The sequence below is a fragment of the Macrosteles quadrilineatus genome, unplaced genomic scaffold, assembly GCF_028750875.1.
Source record: "Macrosteles quadrilineatus isolate MER2022 unplaced genomic scaffold, UCM_ALF_1.0 Scaffold_10__1_contigs__length_6754688, whole genome shotgun sequence".
NCBI classification, from domain to species: Eukaryota; Metazoa; Arthropoda; class Insecta; order Hemiptera; family Cicadellidae; genus Macrosteles; species Macrosteles quadrilineatus.
Genome location: NW_026542603.1, coordinates 2974471 through 2999622, shown reverse-complemented (window position 1 = coordinate 2999622; position 25152 = coordinate 2974471). Strand labels below are relative to the sequence as shown.

The window sequence follows — 25152 nt, the reverse complement described above, 5'->3', positions numbered from 1 at the left end:
TAATTTTAATTGAAATGGTGACCATAAGAATGTAGGTATTTTAAGCCAAGTATATGAATTGAGATGAGTTGAATGAGTGGTTGGTTCTTGTCGACTTTTTACTGACATTACGACATGTTCCTTAGACAGGACTATTAATTAAAGTTGATTTCATTTTCAATCCAGTTTCAGCATAACTACTATTTATTAACATATTAAAAAAATATCGTGAAGGCCTATAGTTTTTAAGGAAATAAACGATTTAAGAACTGTTTAAAATATCGAAAATATACATTATTCCGTAATTTATGATTTATCTGTGTCTTTACTCATCAATAAACACATCTATCAATACAAGACAGGGGAAGGAGATGGAATCGATGACAGAAATGACACCAACGCTTCTGCAGGGGATGATATGAGTATTTCTTGGAAGGGGATGTCTGCCCTTACATCCTTATTGGTGGCGAGGGGTCTTATTCGTTCTCAACAACCTCAGAGAAAAAAAATATTCTCTGTGGTGTAAAAATATGTCAACAGATTTAAAGAGAGCTGGAAGTTGTAGGTAGTTTATTTACCATAAGTTGTAGATAAAAACTCTTATGATCATGAATATGTTACAATAGGAAGAAAATCTCAATCAAGAAGATTATAAAAGTAATAACTTTACAGTAATTTTAACATCAATTGAATTTAAAATCATTCAAAAAATTATTCATGCCCACGTTTATGCACATTATCGCTATACATAAACAGTAAAAGATGAATAAGTCGAAATATGCAGTTTTTCCATAAATAGCATTTAAACATTAAATATTCAATAGTGGGTGAAACACAATGAAATAATGATACCAAAAACCCGTTAATACATATTTAATTACAAATTGTTTATAGTAATTTATTTAGCAGAACTAGCTCTCAAGGCGGGCGTTGTACCATAGTTCCCTAAATATTGACTTCAAAATCTAATCTACTATTTGTTTGTAGGTTTGCGCAGCCCAGACCACAGCTCCGGAGAGTTTTCTCCTCCCGCGGCCCCCGACCATGGGTTCTGCCCCCGGTTGTGGACCGCCCCCAGGCAGGAGTATCTGCCTCCAGCATATCTGCCTAGGTACCCGCCCCCGCCAGGACATAACTCCGGTAGGTGTTGCTAGTATCGTTGCTAGTATCGGCACTTTGTATTTATCTTTTACATTAAATGAGAAGAATAACCTAATTAATTGAATGGGCACTACGTCTAAGAATGTGCTATACGAAATGATCCCAACAGTCGAATAGTAAATATTTATTCAACTCAAATCACAGCCTCGAAGAATTTAAAAATCTTAAATCGTAACTTTTTAAGATGTTGTCCCTAACTGACCAAATTTTTGGTTGAACCGAAGTGCCAACCCCCGACAGCTTCACTGGCGATTATAAGACCACAGACAAGCTACAGGACCCTTGTCAATTCCTTTCTATGTCGTATTTCCGGAACCAACTCCGTTCATCCTGATAGTAAATAATAGAGATCTAAAAAATATGACATTGAATTATGGATTTAATAGGATGTTTTTCTTGACAAAAAAAAGTAACCCGCATAACCTTGAGGGCTTTCAATGGTATACATTTACTAAACAGGTTGATACTTAAACAAAAAAATAACTTATAACAGCCTATTATTGGTATCAGTATTACAGAACTGCATGTAAAATTATACTTTTATCTACATCCACACTCGTATTGTAAATTTAAACGTTAAACTACATTTTCGTAATCGAAGTTATCTAAATACAAATAAATGAATACCACCGCAACAGTTGAAATTACCATTATACTCACGTATACACACCTACAATTATTAATTACTCACACATTTATTTATATTGATACAAATTGCACTCGAATGATAAAAACAATCGGATCGAATTGGGATGTTAAACAAATCATCGTGTTTGTCTTTAAATTACCACCGGACAAATGTGTGTTTTACCGTCGGAAATTATGAGATAAAATATGATTTAACCACTTTTGTGGCTTAGTGGTGTGAAACAAACAAAACAAATGAGAATAAAACGCGGCCGTTGTTTTTATAATGCCGTATTACTGTTAAATAAAGCCCATGGCGGTGGGGAGGTGTGAGGGGGGAGTTTAAACAGAGGTTATGTGAAAACAATCCACTTTTTGAGATTTTATAGAACAAACACTGTGTGTTTACTTTGACCGAACTAAAACTCGTAAAATGCAGCTAATTTACAATTCAATTTCACACCGACAACAAAATCGCTATGAATAAAACGGGGGATTATTTTGTAATTAGGTTTTTGTTGGCAGTCACAACAGATATTACTTTCGAAATATTTATTTTAGTTTTCCCAGAACCCTATTGCTGACTCAATTTGTGGTAACTTTGTGTCGCCTTTTTATCGTGGTAATTTACGATTGATTCGTTTTTCGCTTTGTTTTGGTTACTTTGTTTGCCGAATGTTTGTTTGGGTTGGGTCAACAAGTTTTGGTAGTTCAAACTGATTAGAAGAGTTAGGTTGACGTTGTGAAAAATCTATTAAGCTTAGTTGAGACAAAGTGTTTATTGTTTTTTGAATAAACTAAACGATAAAATTGGCTTGGCACCTTTTCGTGATCGATCCACCGTTTGTTATACATTAGATTAGATTTCCTGAGCTTCATTGCGCGATTCTAAAATGTGTCCTGCAAATCGTGGTCGAAATCGTCCTCAATGAGTGTCGCGACTAGATACGTTTCGTTAGACTGATCATGAGAAACCACGTTATTTTTTTACGAACTATAACCCTTGTGTTTTGGAAGCAGAGTGTTTTGACGATCATTTTCATATGTTATTAATGGAGAGAACTCCGAAAATTGCCTTCTGTAACTACATACTACTGATATCTTGCAAAAGATTTTCAATTAGCAAAAGTGTTGCACTAAATTAAAATGTGTCCTATTAATATAAATCTTGTTCAAACGTATGCGGAAAGTGGTTTAAAATCAATATACAGTAGAGAACCCAATACATTCGAAAATTAAAATGCGTTAATACACAAACAATTTTGTATAACATTTATGGTATATAAATTAAAATTAGTTACATGTTATCATTTTATAACACCAGGGTGATTTTAGTATAAACAGATTTTTCTTATTTGTATTGAAATTGTAATGTTGGGAGGTCAAGTATTGGATATGGTTACTTCCGCAAGATGAACATTTAATAAACATCCATTCATTAATTATATTTTTCTCATAATATATCAGGTTAATATATCATTGTGTATGTAACCAGCTCTACAGGATTGTAAAATAAATAAAAAAAACTTATTTGATACTTTTTTAAACAAAGTGTTCATACCCTTACACCTCCCATCACAATAAAAAAAGAAATTTATCTCCACCACAAACCTCGATAATTCCCTTGTTTTTCAACAGCACTCAGCAAGAAAATCCAAGTTATCGTCCAAACTTCCAAAACCTTTTAGCCGAGAAGAGGTTGGTGGGAATCTGGAGGCTGTATTCACTATTGGGGATGTTTTATTAAGCAGGGAGTCCATCGCATTTAGGTTGGTGCACCTGTGTCCGCCGGCGCCCGTGTGGTGGCACCCCTGCTTCCTCTACCCTTACCCTACCACAGCTGCGACTTGCTATCAAATCTGCCCAGGGCTCACTTACCCGATTGCTGAGCTAGGGTACTGCGATTTTATTGGAGAATTTATAGGTTAATTTTGACTACAGTATAATTTTTAATTATATGGGTTAGAAATTTGAAGGATTACGCTAAATATTTGAACTCCACGACCATCATGATACGTATTGCTATAGTCGTTCTTGTTTTTATCAGCGGAGAAAAAATACCCACCATAAATTAGATAAACTATTTAATACAACTAAATATCAGAAAAATTCCCGGCAGTAAATTTTCTTGTTTTGATTTAGCTAGGAGTATGCTCCGATAAGTAATATATGAGAATAAACTATGATGATTCAATGCATACAATTTTGTTTTCCAATAACAGTAGTATGTATTTCAACTCTTACCAAAAGATCAGGTGTGTAGAATCGTCAGAAATGTTTTGTCGGAATTAAATTAACACAGGTCTGGTTTATATAATATTTTTTTATCTTTATTATATGAATTTTAAATGAACAAATAATTGAAATCATTGTTTTTGCCAAAAACATTTAATATAAATAAATAGTGACGATTTCTGTCTGTGTATGTATCTCTCTGTATGTTCAGGGTAAAAATAAGTACTATTAAACCGTATTGGCTGCAGTTTTACACAAACATCATGAACACTGCCAACATCTAATCTATATGTTGAATAGGCCTATGCCTATTCAGGTGTGTCGTGGAGGGTTTCAAGTAAGGCAAGGAGTATGAGGCGGTAAAATAAAAGAATGATACAATTTTGTAGATGAATTAATTATAAGTGATCTACTAACAATCCATATGTTTCATGCTTCTGATTTAGATTGGTTTTCAAGATTTCACTTTTGAAACAATTCCACCTATTTCACAAAATGTATCTTTTACAACCGATCGAAATGTCCGCTTATCATCGGATGACAGCCGATCACGGTTTGCTAGGGACGCCGCCGTGTTGACATGTGATAAAACAAAGCCGGCCACACCGTTAGTTCCTTATCAGCGTCAAATCCCGCCTCCGATAACAGGGACTAAATGAAATCGGCCTGATGTGTTTATGGCGCCGATCCCATAGTAAATCATGGACTATCTGAGCTGCGGCAAACAGCGGAATGTCGAAACTATCGATTCTTGTGGTTCGAGAAGTGGAAACGTTGGAGATTTTGTGGAAGATTTTTGATTTGAAATGTCACAGTTGAGATTGGAGTTGGAGTTTGTTGGTGGTTAAGACCAAAGCTCTCACAAGAGGTATATGAACAATCCATTTATAACTTCTTATTCTAAAAAAAAAAAAAACATTATATTTTCTGGGTATAATATAACCGAACACGGTCATAGAGATCGTCTTAAAATATGAAGGTCGCTGGACCCATTACGAGCGAGATATATTCTGGACCAAGATCCCATTTGTCAAAGCATCACGACCAGAAAGAGTCAAAAATTCCAATTGCGTTGAAAACCAATTACAATATCTATAAACAAACATCCTACAGCTTATAGCCGCTCAACTTCCTACCATACTCCTTGGGTTCAAATTAAACCGTTATAACAACTAGAAACATTTAATGAAATGTTTATTTTATTATGTTAACTATATTGAGTTATATACCACTGTTTACTATCTGTTACATATACATAACGAATATTACATAACGAATATATACATAGCTTTGGTTTGGAAAAACAATAACAAATTAATGGTGTTTTGAGTGCAATTGTAAGACCCAAGTAGCAAAGACGTTTTTAGAATGGATCTATTAATCTTAGAGCCGATTTCGCAAAAATCTGAGAAAACTATCAACATACGATTTAATAGCTATAAGAATTCAAATTATCTCACCATACTTAAAAACCCTTTCTGGATCTTGTATCTGAACTCTTTCGTGCCAACTCCAGCAGTTGCGCAAGAAGCTATCGACTCATACTGATGAAGGCAAATGAAGAGAATTAACTGTTGTCGTTTTCAATCCCGGCGGCGGCACACACAGACTCATCAATGGAACTGATTAATGCAGACAATTAGTGCGACCGAGACTGAGTTGACCTTGTGTTGACCTCTGGACAGTGGACAGCTGGTCACACAGTGCGAGGCTTTGCTTCGAACGTCCGAAAAGTCCGTTAATGTCCTCGAGAATAATGTGCCTCTATGGAAGTGGGTCGAAAGAGGTGACGGGCCTGGCACTGCTTCGAAATAGATTCCTCCAAAAATAATAAAAGTTAAGGAAATTATCCATATTTTATCAACCACTTAGGCACTGCCTCGTAAATACGCATCACCTAGGCACTTTTCCGAAAAGAGGCACTGATTCCAAAGAACATACACGGTGAAAAAAATTTGTTTGGGACTTGAGGTTCTGTCAGAGTGTTAGATATTACAGGCTAAGAAGAGGTGTAAGAGGGTTTCTGAAAATTAGTTTAAAAGTGTATAATTCATTGCATGAAAACTTAGGCTCAGTTCAATATACTTCAAGACACGAGTGTCATCGTTACAATCGAGTCCCAACCATTGCTGGAATTTCAAATATTATGCGTTATAATTGACTTGTAATTTTTTCGTTTGGTTTTCGACACAATAGTTGGTAATGGTTGCAGTACGGATAACACAAACCTCAAAATATTCACCACTTTCTTCTACCTTTATAAAGTATAAAATTTCTAATTTCGTCTCGGTACATAAAATCTGCAATCCTCCCAATCCTTCACTCTAATCCTGAAGATTTATCTTGTCCCGAGCAGGTGTTGGCGGAGTGGACAGTTTTTAATTACAATCAGGGTTGACGCATGCATCAGCTGATCAATCATCTATACTCCCGACAAAGTGGCTGATAGCGACATGTCGCACAACTTACCGACAGATACCCGATGGATCACATAGACACGGTAGATAGTGTGTGTCGGCGCGCCTCTGTAGGCTTACTTCAGAGACCGCTTACTTGTAAGTTGAGTGGATCGCACCACCTTCAAAACGAAAGTACAGATAGATCTAGCTATGTTTTCCAACAGAGACGGATTTGTCAACTTTTATGATTTGACTTTCTTATGATCGCACATGCTTGGAGAAGGTTTAAAGGAGCACGTTTTGGACTAGTTTGAAAACGTCTGTTCCTATTATTTGGCGTTAGGTTGGTAATAGCATACACAAATAGAATTAAATGTAGACCGACAGCAGTGCTGCGGCTAGCATATGTTTTGACGTCCACCGCTAGGAGTGCGCGTATTTACGGCGCACACCGCTGTAGCGTCTGCTAGTAGCGAGGAGCCGACGACGGCAGCAAATCAAAGAGCGAGCACGCTCTAGCGGCACATCGCGGAACCTTTATTCGTCTATATTTATTCTATTTGTCAATGGTAATAGTTTATTTTGTTGACTGATTGGTCTCTATGTGCCACCATCCTAAATCTGTTAAATATGTGTAGAAATATATAACCTGACTATATAGGATGTCGGTAATTATAAGACGCTTTTCAGATCATCCCATAAAACTAGGGATGTTAACCAAGTTCTTCCTCAGCTGTGTTGAAGATAGGAACTGTTATACGCTCTTATGCTTGCGGAAAACTACGAGAAGATATAAACTATAAACTTAGCCATAAATACACTACCATGACGTACTGTACTGTAGATATGCCAAGCTGTCTAGTCTAGACAAGATATTGTAAGAATTTCATAATACTGTATTTTATGTACCCATAACTATCTTAGTTCAGTATGAGAAAAACTTACTCGCTAATCAACTTAAAAACTATCAAAATATCAACCAAAAGATAAAGTAGTCGTTTCTACTTACTTGCTTTTTTTATGACAAACAGTACATGACCAATATCAAATTATGATAATAATCAACAACATGACCTTTAGGTGGTTATACAAAAACTACAAAAGCTATACTCTCCTCTTTTACGTCATACTCGACGATGTGAAACACGAAAAAAATTACTCATTTCAAAACAAAAACAATTAAGTAGTTGAGTTTGCAAAGAGCACAAACGCAGGTATACCTGTGGGGGGCGCTATCGACCCCCCTGTATTTGTCTCCCCTTGTTTATTGGGGCCGCGATAAATCTATTTTTGATGTGCGGCGCGCGCGCAGAGTCAACACACGGACAATTTACGGTCACGAAAGTCTGTTGACAAAATCGACGTTGTGTGGCGTCCGCGATAAAAACGTCGCTCTGTTGACTCAAGGGGCGCAAATCTCGAGGTAGAGTTTGTATTGCTTGTCAAAATATCACCCGTGTTTGGGTTCGTGTTCGTTCGGTTCGATTTACTGCTTTTGTGGGAAAAAATTAGTTGAGTTGAGAATTTGTGTGTTTGTCTGAACGATTGCCATTCGTAGTAATGGAGTACATTGGCATTGAAGTTTAGAATTCGCATGGGTGAAAATTCAATATGAAACAAGTTATTCAAAACATACGTTTTTTTACGATTGCAGTAACTAACATTGTGAATTATTTTAATCTCAGTTATAATGCATTCCTTATAATGTGATTGTGATTATATTTTGACCATGTGTAAGGTATATTTGTATGCTAACAACGTATTGTGTGTATTTAGTTCGCGCTGCAATGAAATCGCGTCATCATAACTACAATTAGGATTTAGAAAGGGAAATATCCATTAATGTTTTAACAGTTGTTAAACTTAATAATCTCACTGGGGCAGAGCCCAACCAAATGCTTAAGAAAATGCTTTTATTTTCCAAAGATAGTGTTTTAAAATATCCCAAATATGTTTTGTAAGCGGCTATACGACTCAATGATAGAATTCAAATTCATGAACTTGAACTCCAAAACACAAGAGAAGTTGTAATCAAACCAATCAAAACTGAACACAAAATTTTTAGGGGATACCTAAAGTACACACAAAATTGTGTATAGAATTCACACAATTTTAAACTATTATTCAGGATACTGAAATAGTTTTCGACCCTTCTCGAGGTAAATCAAACATTTTCCCTTGTTCTCTTCAAAAGCCCAGCTCAATTGTTGTCTTCATCGCCCCTAATAGTCGCCGGTCAATCCCTTCGTCAACCGTCTACCCCAGCAATATCATTGCCATAATCACCGTGGAGGGTGCAGGGTGGTTATAACCTAATAGTTATCAATAAGGAGAGGCATGCACCAATAAGGGCGGTGAATAATGCAAGTGTGTGTGAGCGAGAAAGAGAGAGAGAGAGGGAGTGAGTGAGAGGGGGTGTAATGACTGCTGCCTCCTTGATAGATGACCTTACGATTTGTCGATCTCGTCAACATCGGCCGGTTCCCACGGAAAATCGGTAAGGGGTTTGATCGCTTATTTTCCTAAAATATTCCTGAACATACTCAAAATGTCTTTCGAATTGGCGAATATTGGTGGGAGTTTTTTTGCTAGCGTTGCGATTAAGTGATTAGGTGACACAGACTCTTATGCTTAACCATGCATGAATTGAACTTTAAACTTATTCTGATACCACTTGTGAAAAGTACTGTAAGCTCTAACGATACTTTGAATCCTAAACTAAACTGTTTCAAATGAGTGGCTTTACTAACGTGTCAGTTAGACTACGGATTGTTCACTAGACACATTGCTACTATGACACATTACTGATACAAGGGTATTTGAAAACAATCAGAAACTGAACATTCGTTCGTTGCAAAGTGATGTTTGTAATTTAGAATTCGCAGGAAAACTATGATATAAAATTTAACTAAATATATTTGTCAAATGTTAGCGAAGCATAAATTAATTTTTACGGTTACTAGTTTGAAATAAGTTTAGCTCCATCCATTGATTCATTAGTCCTTCCAAATTAATATGTTACCGATACCACAGATAACTTGCCACAGATAACTTGCCACAGATAAGTTACCGCGTTGACATTCAATTCATAAAATCTTGCTAGATGGGTTGGGTCCGAGTACACTTATCAGTTTGGTCTGCGGCTTATAAAGTCTCGAGCTCGTGAACACGATTTTTAAGTCGCAGTGCAAATACCGGTTATTTCCGGATTTTGGGCTCGGACTACGATAAACCCGAGCTCATGAACCGCCTCTTAAGTGCACAGTTAAAGTGCACATAGACGTAAAGGCGGTTTCACACTGGCGTCCGAGAGTGGACTCCACTTAGTTACCGTTTTCCTAGAAGCGGAGTGGAACACCATGTTAATCTCTTTTCCGCTCTCCGCGTTCCTCTCTCCACTCTCCGCTTCCGCGCCTAGGAAAACCCAGCTTAAGGTAGATTTTTGAGTGCGCTCTGCCCCTCAACATCAATTAAATATCAAAGTACAAGTTTCCAATGGCTGTGTCACCCAAATAGCCATTGTAATAGTATTGTATTTTAATAGTTTATCATTGTATTGTAACATTGTTGGTTGTAATAGTTGGGAAAACACCAAAATTAAACAACAAACACATACCGCATAAACATGCTATAAAACTAACCAAGACGATTCACTGAGTATGTTTAATCTAACAACGAACACTCTGTAGGAAGTACACTTAGATTAAAACGATCACAAGGCGATCTGGCAGTTTTCATTAACACTTCTTTTTAATTAAACGGAGAAATCTTAGCTGGGATTAGTCGCGCGTTGGTGGGAGAGACGTGCCTGGCAAGCCAATGAAATCTTGTATTGATTCAAATTGAAATGTTTATGGGCGAGCTTGTTTATGTGAAGTGACACGGGATTTATCGAGAGCCGTCTACAGATTGAAACAGATTGCGACATGGACAGATCGGCGATCGGCGACCATTGGGCCTGATGTCTAAACACTAAACGGTCGGTGATTTGACCAGTGTAGGTTATAATACTGACTGTAAAATACAAGTAGACCAATTCTATTGGTTATGAAGCATGTTTTTGTGTATTTAATATGAATTTTATCCATGTTTGCCTCCTGGATTGAATAATAATAATAATAATAGGTTAAATACCTTGTATACGTCCTCAATCCAAGTCGTCTTTTTAAATGACGACTTGGATTGAGGACGTATACAAGGTATTTAACCTATTATTATTATTAATATGAATGTTTTGTATCCTAGGTGGTAACGCAAAAGTGAGTAACGTACTTCAAAGTAACGTAGGGAAATTATTTCACTCTCATTCAAAAATCGAAAAAAAGATAAATATCATACTACATTTTCCATCCTATAACTCAAAACATATTTCAATATGAAGTATCAATAGAGAACCACGGATGGATCACAAATTCTATGTACATAGAAATATAGATATTACGGGGAATTGACAAACAATCTTACTCAAATTTGAAGAAACCAATATTTAAAAAATCAAAATATTATGCAAATTTCTTACCGTCATTACTTGTGTGTGTCTTTACAAAAAGATTTTACAACAAATAAAATAAAATATGTGTCTGAGTAACTAAATGAATGTGAAAACTATACTGTTAATTTTATGTCAGAACAACAATTTGAAAATAATTATTAATAATAAACATTTTTAACTATCAAAGAAGAAGTTTATAAATTCAAAAAAGATATAATCAAAGCCTTATCTTCTAAGTCATCATCAATTACAAGGCTCAACTTTATTTACGGTAACGATTACTGCGCCTCATTGAATTTACAAATCGCACATTGATTCGCTTGCAGTCTAACTCTAACCCATTATTATAACACCGTGACTATGACAAACTCCCCCTCCGACACACGCGTCTAGTAATCCGCTAATTTTCTATTTGTTGTGCCAGTAATGGACTAATCCCGGGATCAAAAGTCCATTAAAACTGCGAACGAACTCGCCGATGAGTTTGAACCTCAAAGAACTCATCAGGCCGATATTATGTGTTACGAGCGTGATTGGTTTTTCCATTATTCACGAGTCGCGTATTCGAGTCTCATTATTCACAGAATCGACACGCCGATATTTTCGCGCCGGTTTATCCATCGTGTGATTCGTTTCCCGCCATTACCACTCCCCCGACAAAAACCACTGCCCGAATAAACAATGTGGTCAAAACATTTAGTGGATTTTATTTGACGCTTTGATTACTCCGTGTCAGAGCGTAGTGTTTTTGAAATTCAATTTTTCATCCCCAACGATTGGACATTTGCAATCCCCACTAAGCCGTGCCGCGAAAATTTGCGAAATTCATCACAACCGTCGCTGCAGTTTTGTTGTAATCGTTCGCCGTACGCCAAATCCGTGGATAATTGCTTTTGGTCGATTGTGTCTGTTAAAATGTTTATTTGGCTGTTTTGGGTGGATGATTTACAAGTTTGTAGGTTCTTTAAGATGTATTCTGACTAAGTAAGCAGCCCTGTATGGTGATTTTAATTTGTAGAACAATGTAAACATAAACCCAAATCAACGAATGTATACCAATCAGCAGACTAAACGTTGTATTTATTTCCTTCCAGACGCCATCAAGTTCGGAGTCAACAGACTGATGGAGAAGTCAGACGACGAGGAAGAAGACGAAGACATCTCCAACAACAATAACAACGACCAAATGAAAAACATCAACAGGGTGCGAAGTGACGTCACTACGATGACTGACGAATCCACGCGGAGACCTGACCCTTGGAGGTCATCAAGGTCACGATCGAGGTCAAGGTCGAGGTCAAGATCGAGAACTAGATCGACCTCACCAGAGTTGGAAGTCGACAGTCCGCCGAGAACTCCGCCCCTAGAAATGACGATGCGGACAGCTTCGCCGAGCTCCAAGTCGAAAAAGGCAGAAGCATTTAGTGTCAACGCTCTCTTGAGGCCTGATTACCCTCGCATAAGGAAAGACCCGAATTTTCAACCGTTTTCTGAAACAATCTCTGTGACGCGTTCTTTCTTCTATCCTGGACTTCCGTTTTCCGACTTGTTGCTAAGGGACGGGAAGGATCCGGGAAATTCTGCATTTCTGCCGCGTCATTTTCTATCACCTCCTGGGTTCCCGTTGGGTTCCTCGCTGTACCCAGCACCGAAGGATGGTGAAGTAGATACCAACAAGAATCTCCTGACGGGGTCGCTTTACCTGAGCCTCGGCGCGGTCCATGCGGCGGCTGCTGCAGCAATGGCCAACTCTTCTGCTCCTCAAGGTAATTTAAAATATATTATAACTCAAGAACTACTAAAGTGATTAACTACGCCACTATGTTGAAATATTGACTCAGCTTCGTGCATTCCAAGCAATGAATGGTAGATTGGCGGGGGTAGAGTGAGATTTCTTTGTTTCTAACGAAGCCAATCAGTTGATTTCTACCAAAGATCATTTAGCCTGGACAAATTTAAAGTGTGCTGATTCAAAAAATCTAATTTTTTTGACAAACTGCAATTATTTAGTACTTCCAGAAGAGTACTCTAACAAAATTACATACATCAAGTGATCTCAAAGCATAATGCCTTTGTATGAAGTAATTTTACATCACGAGTGATAGCTGAGATTCATCAAGAGTTGCTAAGAGCGGTTCACCTATCACTGAATGAGTTATTCCATCGCTAAACACTATTCTGCTTTTCCAGGAGCCCCCAACCCCGGAGGTTTGTTCCCCGGGATTCCTCCTCAGCCACCGACTCCCGAAGACCTGTTCCGCCTGCGCCATCAGTTGTTGACTTCTGGGGGTAATGATCCTCACCATCACCACCTACTGCTGCGAGGAGGAGACGTCTACAGCTGTGTCAAGTGTGACAAGATGTTCCCCACACCTCACGGACTGGAGGTTCACTCGCGGAGATCTCACAACGGCAAACGTCCATTCGCTTGTGAACTGTGCAACAAGACATTCGGGGCCGAGGTGTCGCTCAGTCAGCACAGGTAAGGGAAGACAAGACTGTGAATAATAAAGAAATCGTACAGTAGAGTCAAAGGTGTTTAAGAAGGGGTAATAGATGCGAACATTAAATGTAATATCGGACCAGGTGTGTTAGAATCCTAGAGAAAAAGTTAATAGAAAGTATTGGCTATGTGCAGAACTTTTAACAAATAAATTCTTAATCAGCATCGTGAGTGTTGTTAAAATGCCGGAAATTACAAAACATTCGTAAAATAACACTTTTAATATGTACATAGAATAAAACTGTTTACTCCAAAGACTAACGGGGTTCGGATTGATGAGTGTTTAGTATACATTGCTGAGACATTGGTATGACTGAATTGAAACCGAGAATATATTGTATTTGCGTCACGATGTGTAATCAATGTTAACATAATTTTGAAATACGATTTTCTTGTACAAAAAAAATGTCTCTTCTTCGTAGGTGGTTATGCTGCCGCAGATCGGTACACAGTGTGGAGAAGGTGTTTGAGTGCAAACAATGTGGCAAGACATTCAAGAGGTCGTCTACATTGTCTACACATCTGCTGATACACTCGGATACGCGGCCCTACCCTTGTCAGTTCTGTGGGAAGAGGTTCCACCAGAAGTCCGACATGAAGAAACACACCTACATACACACAGGTGAGTCTTGTATCATGTTGTATACAACAGCTAAACATAGATCTGTAAATATATTTTGATGCACCAGAATGCAGATACATTAACATTAATCTCACTCAACTTTTAAAGATTGCACCACTCAGTCGGATCATATTATTTGTTATTGAAGTTTGAAGATAAAACAATCGCAAAAGGATCTCACGAGATCCTAGCTGTATTTGTTTGGTAATGTGGTTTTACAATAATTGAATTGAAAATCCTCTAAACAGATTTCACAACGAAACGAGGTTAGACACAAATTAAAAATTATCTCTGCAGAACAATTTACCACCTTCAACTGCTTCATTTTTCATAACTTCACTCGTAATTATCTAATTACTCTACATTTATCCTACAATCCCCGCTCTTATGCGAATTTATCGTTACAATCCCTTCTTCTCAAGACAGTTCACTTATCATTCTCCCTCCTACACCCCCCTCCAGGGTAAGACGATGAGCTGACCGTGGGGTGATAATGTGCTGAACACCTCTAACCCTCCTCTACAAGCCTCCCTGAGCGTATTCCGTAATTAGTGCATAATTCACAGACGACGATTAATAACGGGATTGTGTCTTAGCGAGTTAATCACTGTTGAGGAATGTTCTGCTTGGTCCTGCTCCTTGCAAGATGTTCCCTTCTACAATAGCATCATTGTAGTCTGTGGTTGTGTATGTAATGTTTAGATTATTGCTGTAACAGTTAATCACTGTTGAGGAATGTTCTGCTTGGCCCTTCTCCTTGCAAGATGTTCCCTTCTACAATAGCATCATTGTAGTCTGTGGATGTGTATGTAATGTTTAGATTATTGTTGTGACAGTTAATCACTGTTCAGGAATGTTCTGCTTGTCCTGTTCCTTGCAAGATTTTCTCTTCTACAATAGCATAATTGTAGGCTGTGGTTGTGTACCTAATGTGTAGATCATTGCTGTGACATGACAGTTAATCACTGTTGAGGAATGTTCTGCTTGGTCCTGCTTCTTGAGAGATGGTCCCTTTTACAATAGCATCATTGTAGTCTGTGGTTGTGTATGCAATGTTTAGATTATTACTATGACAGTTAATCACTGTTCAGGAATGTTCTGCTTGTCCTGCTCCTTTCAAGATGTTCAATCAATCAATGAATCAAATATTCTTTATTCACAAAGTTAAGACAATATGTCTTGAATAGCGTCATTAAACTAACATAAACAAAAAATTATAAACTAAATAATTAAAATCATCCAGAAAGGATTTATATAGTAAAACTAAAAATGAGTGCTATAACTTAAAAAAAAATCACAAAATCTTGGAAGGCTACGTCAGAGTAAAACTAGGTAGTATCTGGAATTCAAATGGTCGTTTCGAGATTACAATTTAAAAAATTCTTTGATGGAATAAATTGGGTTTCTTATCAACAAGTCTTTCAGTAGGCTTTTGAATCTGTTTGTATTTTTTTTTTTAAGTGAAATCGGTAATTTTTGAAGAAATTTTAAGCCTGCATATGAAGGTTTTTTGGTATAGAATTCTAAATTATGTCTAGGAAGGTTAATTTGAAAGCGTGTGTTATATTTATTTGCAGTGGATAATAAATGAAATTGTTTTGCATAAATTATTGTCTCATAAATATACAAACTGTAAACTGTTAATACACCCAATTCAGGAAAGATATTTTTAACTGAATCTGTTCTTTTTAATTTCATGATCACTCTAATAGCTTTTTCTTGTTTTATAAGTATTTTATCCAAATTTGCCAAATCCAAGTTGTTGCTCCGTAAATGGCGATTCCATAGGAGATGTGGGAATGAATTAGAGAATAATAGATTATCCTAAGAGTTTCCAAGTTGCAAACCTTGGACATCGGCCGCAAGGCATGAATGCCATATCATAATTTATTTACTACATAGTTTTTTTTTTATTATCCCAAGATAACCATCATTAATAACCAGTACCAGAAACTTTGTTTGGTTTACCTGATCAATTTTGTCTGTTTTTATAAAGATATTAGGTTCAAATGCTGTTATTGATTGTTCAGTTGAAAAGGATATTAGATGTGATTTTGTTGTGCTGATAAGCAGATTTCTTTCATCCAAAAACTTTTTATAGAGAGGAGACTCCAGTTTGAGGATTTTTCAATAATTAAATTGGATTTTCCTGAAAACAAAACATTAGAGTCATTAGTTCTCTTCTACAATAGCATCATTGTAGTCTGTGGTTGTGTATCTAATGTTTAGATTATTGCATTACTTGACAGTTAATCACTGTTGAGGAATGTTCTGCTTGGTCCTGCTTCTTGCAAGATGTTCCCTTCTACAATAGCATTATTGTAGTCTGTGGTTGTGTATCTAATGTTTAGATTATTGCTGTAACAATTAATCACTGTTGATAAATGTCAAGGTTGGTCCTGGTCCTTGCAAGATGTTCCCTTCTACAATAGCATCATTGCAGTCTGTGGTTGTGTATCTAATGTGTAGATTATTGCTATATAATAGTTAATTACTTTTGGGGAATGTTCTGCTTGGACTTGCTCTTTGCAAGATGTTCTCTTCTACAATAACATCATTATAAAAATGGTTTATTTTACCTTTTTGCGTCGAACGATCCGTGTATAGTTAGTACAACTACAGCTGTTTCATACCACTAGGGTACATCATCAGGTTGTTGGCAGAACGTTAGATAAAACGGCATTCATTAATAGATGAACTTGTCGAAATAAATATGTCTATATACACATAATACACGAAAAACATTAAAAAAAACACGAATTTACGAACTTGGCCAAGTAACGAACACACGAGACAGGCGCCGATGGATGTTGCGTCATGACTGCTGTCGTGTGTCCAAGCATCAGCTGTTACCCCTCCCCCCCAACTCCTTTATCAGTTTTGTTTTGGTTTAAATGAATGGCAGTATTGTAGATGATATTAGATCTGAATGAAATTTGTTCGTCATAAAACGAACATAGAGTTCTCTGAACAAGAAACCAATCTTTTGAACAAAGGATTAAATTATAATTTTCCCAATGATAAGAAAAATAGCTTGATATCAGAACTACTAAATGCAGAAACAGCTGTAAAATATTTAAACAACAATGACGCACGTGATACGGCAAGAGTAATGATCACAAACAAAATGAAAAAAGCTGTCTTAAATCCAAACATTAGAAAATCATACTTGACAAAATATAAACCTTTAAAACAAGTCGCTGCCAACATTAGGGACAAGTTAGAACAAAACAATGCCGTTATCACAAAAGCTGATAAGGGAAACTGCATTGTTATCCTCAGTAAAACTGAATACGTAAACAAAGTTTGTGAATTCATCACAGCCAATAATATTGACACATTAAACTGTGACCCTACTGCTACCTACTCCAAAGAAATAAATAAATTGATATCCTCGTCAACAAATCTTTTGTCTAAAGATGAAATAAAGCAATGCAAAGTTACTAAACCCCAGGCTCCCATTCTTAGAGGACTACCGAAGATCCACAAACCTGACACGCCCATCAGACCACTAGTAAATTTCAGACCCTCACCAGCCTATAAAATTGCTCAAAAACTTGACAAAATAATTAGGAAAGAGACCGCCTTAGATAACGACCATAGTGTTAAGAACACAGTTGATGTAGTAAACCAACTCTGTAAAATTAAACTAAAGGGTTCTTATACTTTAGCCTCATTTGACGTAGTGAATTTATTCACAAACGTACCCATTGATGAAACCATCGACATACTTGAATCTAATCTAGATAAAAACTCCTCCTTATCAACCGAGGCTAAAAATGAGTTAGTTAATCTCACTAAAATAGTCCTCAAACAAAACTATTTCACGTTTGAAAATAAATACTACACACAAAACGAAGGTTTAGCTATGGGCTCTCCACTTTCAAGCGTCCTTTCAGAACTGTTTCTAAACAATATAGAAAATAAATTTCTATGGTCAGATTCCAACAAACAAAAAGATAAAATAGTTCACTACAGCCGATATGTGGATGACACATTAATCTTATTCAATGGTAATGAAAGGCAGATAAAGATACTTGGAAATTATTTGAACAATGTCCACCATAAACTAAAATTCACCCTCGAAACCGAAGCTAACAAATCAATTAATTTCTTAGACGTAACAATAACAAGAACTGATCACATCACGGAATTCAAAATCTACAGAAAACCAACAACAACTGACCAGACCATCCATTCGTCATCACACCATCCTTTCAACCACAAGACAGCTGCTTACAATAGTTTCGTTCACAGACTATTATCCATACCCCTTACCACAGAAAACTACAACAATGAAATAAACATTTTGAAGCACATTGCCGTTGCCAATGGATATGAAAGCTCTCTCATTGATAAACTTATCAGAAAACAGAAAAATAAAACAAAAGAGATTCTAGAACCCAGAAACAAAAAGTATGTATGTGCTGAATTTGGAGTAGTACTCAATAACACCTTGAGAAAAGAAATGGCAAAGAACGACGTACACGTTGCATACAAAACATCTAACAAATTATCTACTATGCTTAAAGAAAAAAATAAAACACATTCTGATAAAGTAAACAGCACAGGTATTTACAAAATGACATGTAACGATTGCCCGAGCTTTTACATCGGCCAAACTGCTCGCTCTTTCGCTACTAGGTTTAAAGAACACCTACCCAAAAAGAACTCGAAATCAGCATTCGCCAACCACATAATTAACGCAAACCACAACTACACGGACATACATAGTAATCTAGAAATTATGCATTTATGTACTAAAGGCAGATACATGGACACAATAGAGGAGTTCGAAATATACAAGGCATCCAAAGAACACCCTGACCATATATTGAATGAACAAATTTCATTCAGATCTAATATCATCTACAATACTGCCATTCATTTAAACCAAAACAAAACTGATAAAGGAGTTGGGGGGGGAGGGGTAACAGCTGATGCTTGGACACACGACAGCAGTCATGACGCAACATCCATCGGCGCCTGTCTCGTGTGTTCGTTACTTGGCCAAGTTCGTAAATTCGTGTTTTTTAAATGTTTTTCGTGTATTATGTGTATATAGACATATTTATTTCGACAAGTTCATCTATTAATGAATGCCGTTTTATCTAACGTTCTGCCAACAACCTGATGATGTACCCTAGTGGTATGAAACAGCTGTAGTTGTACTAACTACACACGGATCGTTCGACGCAAAAAGGTAAAATAAACCATTTTTATATTGCAATTTTCGATCCAGAGGCTAACCCATCATGAAATAACATCATTGTAGTCTGTGGTTGTGTATCTACTGTGTAGATTATTGCTATGAAGAGTTAATCACTGTTGAGGAATGTTCTGCTTGGTCCTGCTCCTTGCAAGATGTTCTCTTCTACAATAGCATCATTGTAGTCTGTGGTTGTGTACCTAGTGCAGATTATTGTTATATGACAGTTAATCACTGTTGAGGAATATTCTGCTTGGTCCTGCTCCTTGCAAGATGTTCTCTTCTACAATAGCATCATTGTAGTCTGTGGTTGTGTACCTAGTGCAGATTATTGTTATATGACAGTTAATCACTGTTGAGGAATATTCTGCTTGGTCCTGCTCCTTGCAAGATTTTCTCTTCTACAATAGCATCATTGTAGGCTGTGGTTGTGTACCTAATGTGTAGATCATTGCTGTGACATGACAGTTAATCACTGTTGAGGAATATTCTGCTTGGTCCTGCTCCTTGCAAGATGATCTCTCCTACAATAGCATCATTGTAGTCTGTGGTTGTGTACCTAGTGCAGATTATTGTTATATGACAGTTAATCACTGTTGAGGAATATTCTGCTTGGTCCTGCTCTTTGCAAGATGTTCTCTTCTACAATAACATCATTGTAGTCTGTGGTTGTGTATCTACTGTGTAGATTATTGCTATGAAGAGTTAATCACTGTTGAGGAATGTTCTGCTTGGTCCTGCTCCTTGCAAGATGTTCTCTTCTACAATAGCATCATTGTAGTCTGTGGTTGTGTATCTAATGTGTGGGTTATTGTTGTATAGTGAATTTTTAAATAGACTTATTACATGTTACTTTTAGATGGAATTAAGGTACAGCCTAACCTTCCAAAATTAGTTATTATTTTTGTGAACAATTCAACAATTTAGAAAAATGCAAAAAAATCGTATTTATTTATAATAATTTGATCTACATGTTTTTTTAGGCAATGATGTAATAGTGATCGTTTAAAGTTTAACATACAGCTGCCATTTTGCCATATATGTATGTGATTACTTACTTTTAGCGAATTTCCCATATAGGGAATAAGCTATTACCGTAGGTCTCATGGTAAGACCTAGACCCGGGACCGATTTACTTTTTCGTTTTGAGGTCCCCAGAGGCCAAAAAAACCATCCGTTCAAATTCATATATATATATTTATATATATATATATGTGTCCGTTAGCGCGATAACTCGAGCAAAATTGATCCGATTTTGATGAAATTTGGTACAAACGTGTAAACCTACGTTTATTCGAACGAGTTCGCGAACCAGCATAATCGGACCATGGGATCAGGGTTTTATGGGGGGTTTTATGGGGTAAAAATGGGTTTTTTTTTCATTTTTGACCCTAAAAACTTTAAATTTCTAAATTTCTCTCTAGACCATTTTGAAGAGCTTAAAAAAACAAATAATTTAGTATATTGAAGTGTTTTTTCATGTTCATTGACTACGGAGAAAATTAAAAAAATTGTAAATTTAAAATTCCCATGTTATTTTTATGGAGAATAAATAAACTGTTCTAGTTTGCTTGTTTATGGATATATTTTAATCAAATTTGGCAATTTGGTTTATTTCATACTAAGCTATCAATATTTCAATTGAAAAAACACACCTCAACATCTTCCCCATAGCAGCAAACCTAACTACTCACTAAAATTAATGTTATTTAAATAGGAAATAAATCTGAAAATTTATAGGGAATATTTTAGTAGAAATCAAGCCGGGTAAATGGAAATTCGCTTAGTATGCAGGTTTGCTGCGACGGGGGTATTTAAAGTATTCGCTAAATAATGACTAGTTTTTATATTAATTTATTGATATGCTGTATAATATCACAATAGTTATGCGGCTACAGAGTTATTTACACGTAATCTACCCCATCAAACTGAAGCACCGCGATTGTCAAAATCGTTTATGACGTCACTGTCGGGATCGTTTCCTCTTAATTGCCGTCGCCGCAGAAACAATTTCTTAATATTCCGCATAATCCGCAGTAAAGGCTTTATCGCTGGCGTAATTAAACATTCTGAGACAGTGAGGGCGTCCGTCAACCTTTGCGGTCAACCTCGCAACTGTCAACCTTAACAACTGTCAACCTTCCTTAGACTTGTTAATCTTTATGGACTTTTCACCTTAATGGACTTTTCAGCCTTTCCGGACTTTTCAACCTCAGACTTATCACCTTACAATTGCAAACCTTAGACTTGTTGTAATTTACGGACTGTAATTTAGCAGTGAGTGAAGATACAAACGATTATCGATCTCTCAGCCTAACTATCGAATGATTACTATTGACTGGTAATCCTTCATGTAATGAACTCTTCACTAACACACCAACAGCAGGAGCGGGTGAACGGTGAGACACCCTCCTTACAACAATATTTTGTCGCCGGGTAAGAGCTCAATCTAAATTTCGCGACTTCGCTGTTTTGGTTTCCTCAAGTGTTTACATTCTGAAGCCCAGGATTGCAACCGAGGACAAATAATGTTCTGCTTCTCTTCACCCGTTATTTGATTTCGCTTCTGTTTGTATTTTTAACAACGTTCAGTGCGTTCAGTGTTGGTTCAGCATTTCTGATACTAATTTCTTGATTACTCATGCACGTACTTTGAATATAAATTTGAATGCAGCGTTTATTGATTCAATGAGTATCGATTGATTACATAAGCTTTTTGGGAAATTAATTAGCGCGATGAGCTGAAGCTAAATGGTTTTATTTGTGTTTCATGGGTTTACGACTTGAATTAAGTTACTACAATCTTTTAACTTTCTGAAAAACACAAAGCATATTTTGGCGTTGGTTCCATGACCAACCAAAATGAGTTGATGGTCAATGTTTGATTATTTTTTTATATTGAATTTTAAAGGTTGCTCTTGTTTTGATTGTAACACAAGAAGACAGTATTAATTTGTAAATAAAGGCTATTTTTCCATCATAATGATTTTAAAGTTGGTAAAACAAAGTGTGTGTGAATAGAAGGCATCAACACGCACTCGAACTTTGCCGAGAATTTAATCGGACCGGTATTCCGGATGATAATAAGTTATAGTGTATACTCGAAATCTGTTCCTACTTAAGTTCGTTCATGTAGTTAAGTTTGTTGAAATTGTCAGAACAACCCTCTATTTTAATAATATGAGTATCTAGATTTGAGCATGTCAAATATAAACTCCATGATATAGTGCTCAAAACACAACATAATATTAAATATCACGGTGGTTTGCAATACTTTAATACTAGCTATTGCTGCATATGTTTTAGCTACAGTAACACCATCTCATCCTAGCTACAATGCATCTTATATGTATGGTATTTCTCATGTTTCTAACTAAAGCACCCTTCAAATCATAAGACAATTCAACGTTGTATTGTACAGATAACACAATGGTAAATCCACAATACGCTCCACACAGTATACATTCTGAAGTTAACCTCAAAGTAAATCCTTGTCTCTGAATATATCCTCTTGAGGTTGGTGTGTACGTGCCTCGCGTCTGTCTGTCTTCAGTTGATTGTCTAACTTCGTTATCTCAACCTCAACCTAACTATCCGAGTTGATTTTCTGAACCTCTGCAACGTCTCAGCTCCAACGTGGAGATTTTCAATCAACTTTAACTTGGCTTCACTTTGTTGCTGGTATTTTGTAGCTGAATCCTGTACCTTTGTTGTAAAGGGTGATGTTTTCACTATGTTTACGTACTGAAGACTATACGAATGGGAATGAGCCGTTACAAATTATATTGAGCACATGTTATTGGAATTCAAAAATTATAACTGTGATTGGGGGAAATTGTATTTAAACTCTCATAGGTAAACTAAATAGCTGAATCAGTACGTTGACAGCTAGGTTGAATTGCTTCCTTCTAAATATGTTTTTAATTTTTACTTAAATTTACTATGAGCCTAAACTTGTCTAACTAACTACTATAGGCTTACGTTTTCTAGTAACTTAAAACCGACCTTTTGTATCTGTTAGATCTACAAATTCGAATAATTGTAAGCACTATTTTGCTTGCCATATAAAATTGCAGAAAATACTAAACATTTAATAATTAGTAGGTTTGTATAAGTTTGACCGTTCAATTCCATGAACTTTTCAACAAGTAGCTAAGTATGTGAGTAGTTACATTGCTTTGAAATCAGGGATTAGTAAGTGTGGTCGTAAAAAAGCTAACTCTTAATCTGTAGTTTTTAATTCAGGGCCTAGCTAATGAGATGCTGATCTTATTAACAAAGCTGTACCGGTAAGCTCACTCAACTCTACTCTCTTACCTTAAAATATGCGACAAATTGTGAAAGTATTACCAAATAATTAACACACGTAACGCAATTTCGGCGTAATAAAAACATTTGAACTCTATTTCCAACTGTAATATACATTAAAATCAGTATGAAGCCGGGCCGCAGTAGTGAAAGGAAGGTGGTTGAAAGTCAACCAATTAGGCGGTCCTGGACACTGTCCACTTCTCTCTTGTCCCCAGTTCATTACAGAATTGCTTCACACTCCTTTTAATCATCCCTCCTCTCCTCTCACCTGAACCTAAGTCCACAAAACATTTGGCCACTGCCACTGTCTCCCTTTATCTAAACCTGCCCGGGCTCTGAAATATCGATTCGGCCCTTTGAGAGTGGAAAAGACTGGTAAAATACGGCCATAATGGACATTTTTAATTTGTTTGGTGGAATATTGTGTGAAATTTCAGTAAGAATTAGATGCATATTGTTACAACCAGTTTAAAAGAGAACATAAAAAATTAAATATTTATAGTTTTTAAGTTATTAAGCTTGGAAAACAAAACTAGCCGCCATTTTGAAACGGTTATTGATATTTTGATCGTATTTTATACAAAGGTAGTGGGCCAAACGGTATACTTATTTTGCTTAATTTAATTTGTTGAATCGGTTTTATTTGGTTAAAGGAGATTTTGAATCTCTAAAATAACAAGAAAAAAATTTCTAAACAAACCACGAACCATACAACAATGCATTTTTAGTTCTGTACAACAATAGTTCTGTTAGTTGTTAGTTCTGTAAAACAATAAAATTGACATCAACTTTTCCAGCACGAAGGCAGTGTTGTGGTTTAGTGTATAGTCTGTTATCTGTGGTTAGTTCTTTTACCTCTAAACAAAATTGTTTAACATCAAATTGCTTTAAATACGGAGGTTGCTGAAACCTTTGTGATTGAATATCAAACCGTTAGGGAGTTTTAAATGTGTTTATAAAAAGCACATAGGCTACAGACAGACAGACGCTAAACTGTTTGAGATAGACACATTTTGTATTGCATTTTTTGCTTGTTTTGACCTCTCGAATTATCTGGTAAAGTTTGTCCTAATCGAAGCTGGACACTCTGTATATTATCCTGCAGTCTAAGTAAAAGAGAGTTTTAAAGATCTATATATATATACACCTAAGATGCGTTGAAAACTCTATAATTTGGCATAGCTAATTTATCATTTTTATTGTAATACTAGCAGAGTACCCGTCCTTCGTACGGGGTTGGAATATAAGAATAAAATGCTTATTAATTGCAGTTATACTCAAGCTTTGCGTTTGCAATAAGGGAGGACACAGTATTCTGTAGTATTACACATCTACCATAGCCATAATGTTCTACCACTTAACCTAAACAATAGAGAAATATAAATTATCAACAATTCGCAAAATATCACAAATTATTCATGAAATGAAAAACATAAACATAACTGTAAACAATCCTACTTTGACAGTTCTCATTGCGAATCACAGTTTTTTGTTGTTATTAGTTCAAATTAGCTGTTTTCATAAATGCAAAAAAAATATAGTGCTGCACCCTGTTGGTAAATCTTATAACTTTTTAATGCTTTTCCATATCATAGAACCAACTTTTTTAGTTAA

At 36.3% G+C, this 25152-nt stretch overlaps 1 protein-coding gene across 1 annotated transcript in view; it reads left to right on the top strand.

Moving 5' to 3' along the window:
- Positions 1-1040: 1040 nt before the first annotated feature.
- LOC129004698 (fez family zinc finger protein 2-like) overlaps positions 1041-25152 on the top strand; it is a 39528-nt gene continuing 15416 nt past the window's right edge. The window contains exons 1-4 of the mRNA XM_054433263.1: positions 1041-1119; positions 11988-12659; positions 13084-13375; positions 13837-14018. Of these exons, the coding sequence (XP_054289238.1) occupies positions 12017-12659; positions 13084-13375; positions 13837-14018 (1117 nt within the window). The 5' untranslated portion in view covers positions 1041-1119; positions 11988-12016. The remainder of the gene's footprint in view (positions 1120-11987; positions 12660-13083; positions 13376-13836; positions 14019-25152) is intronic.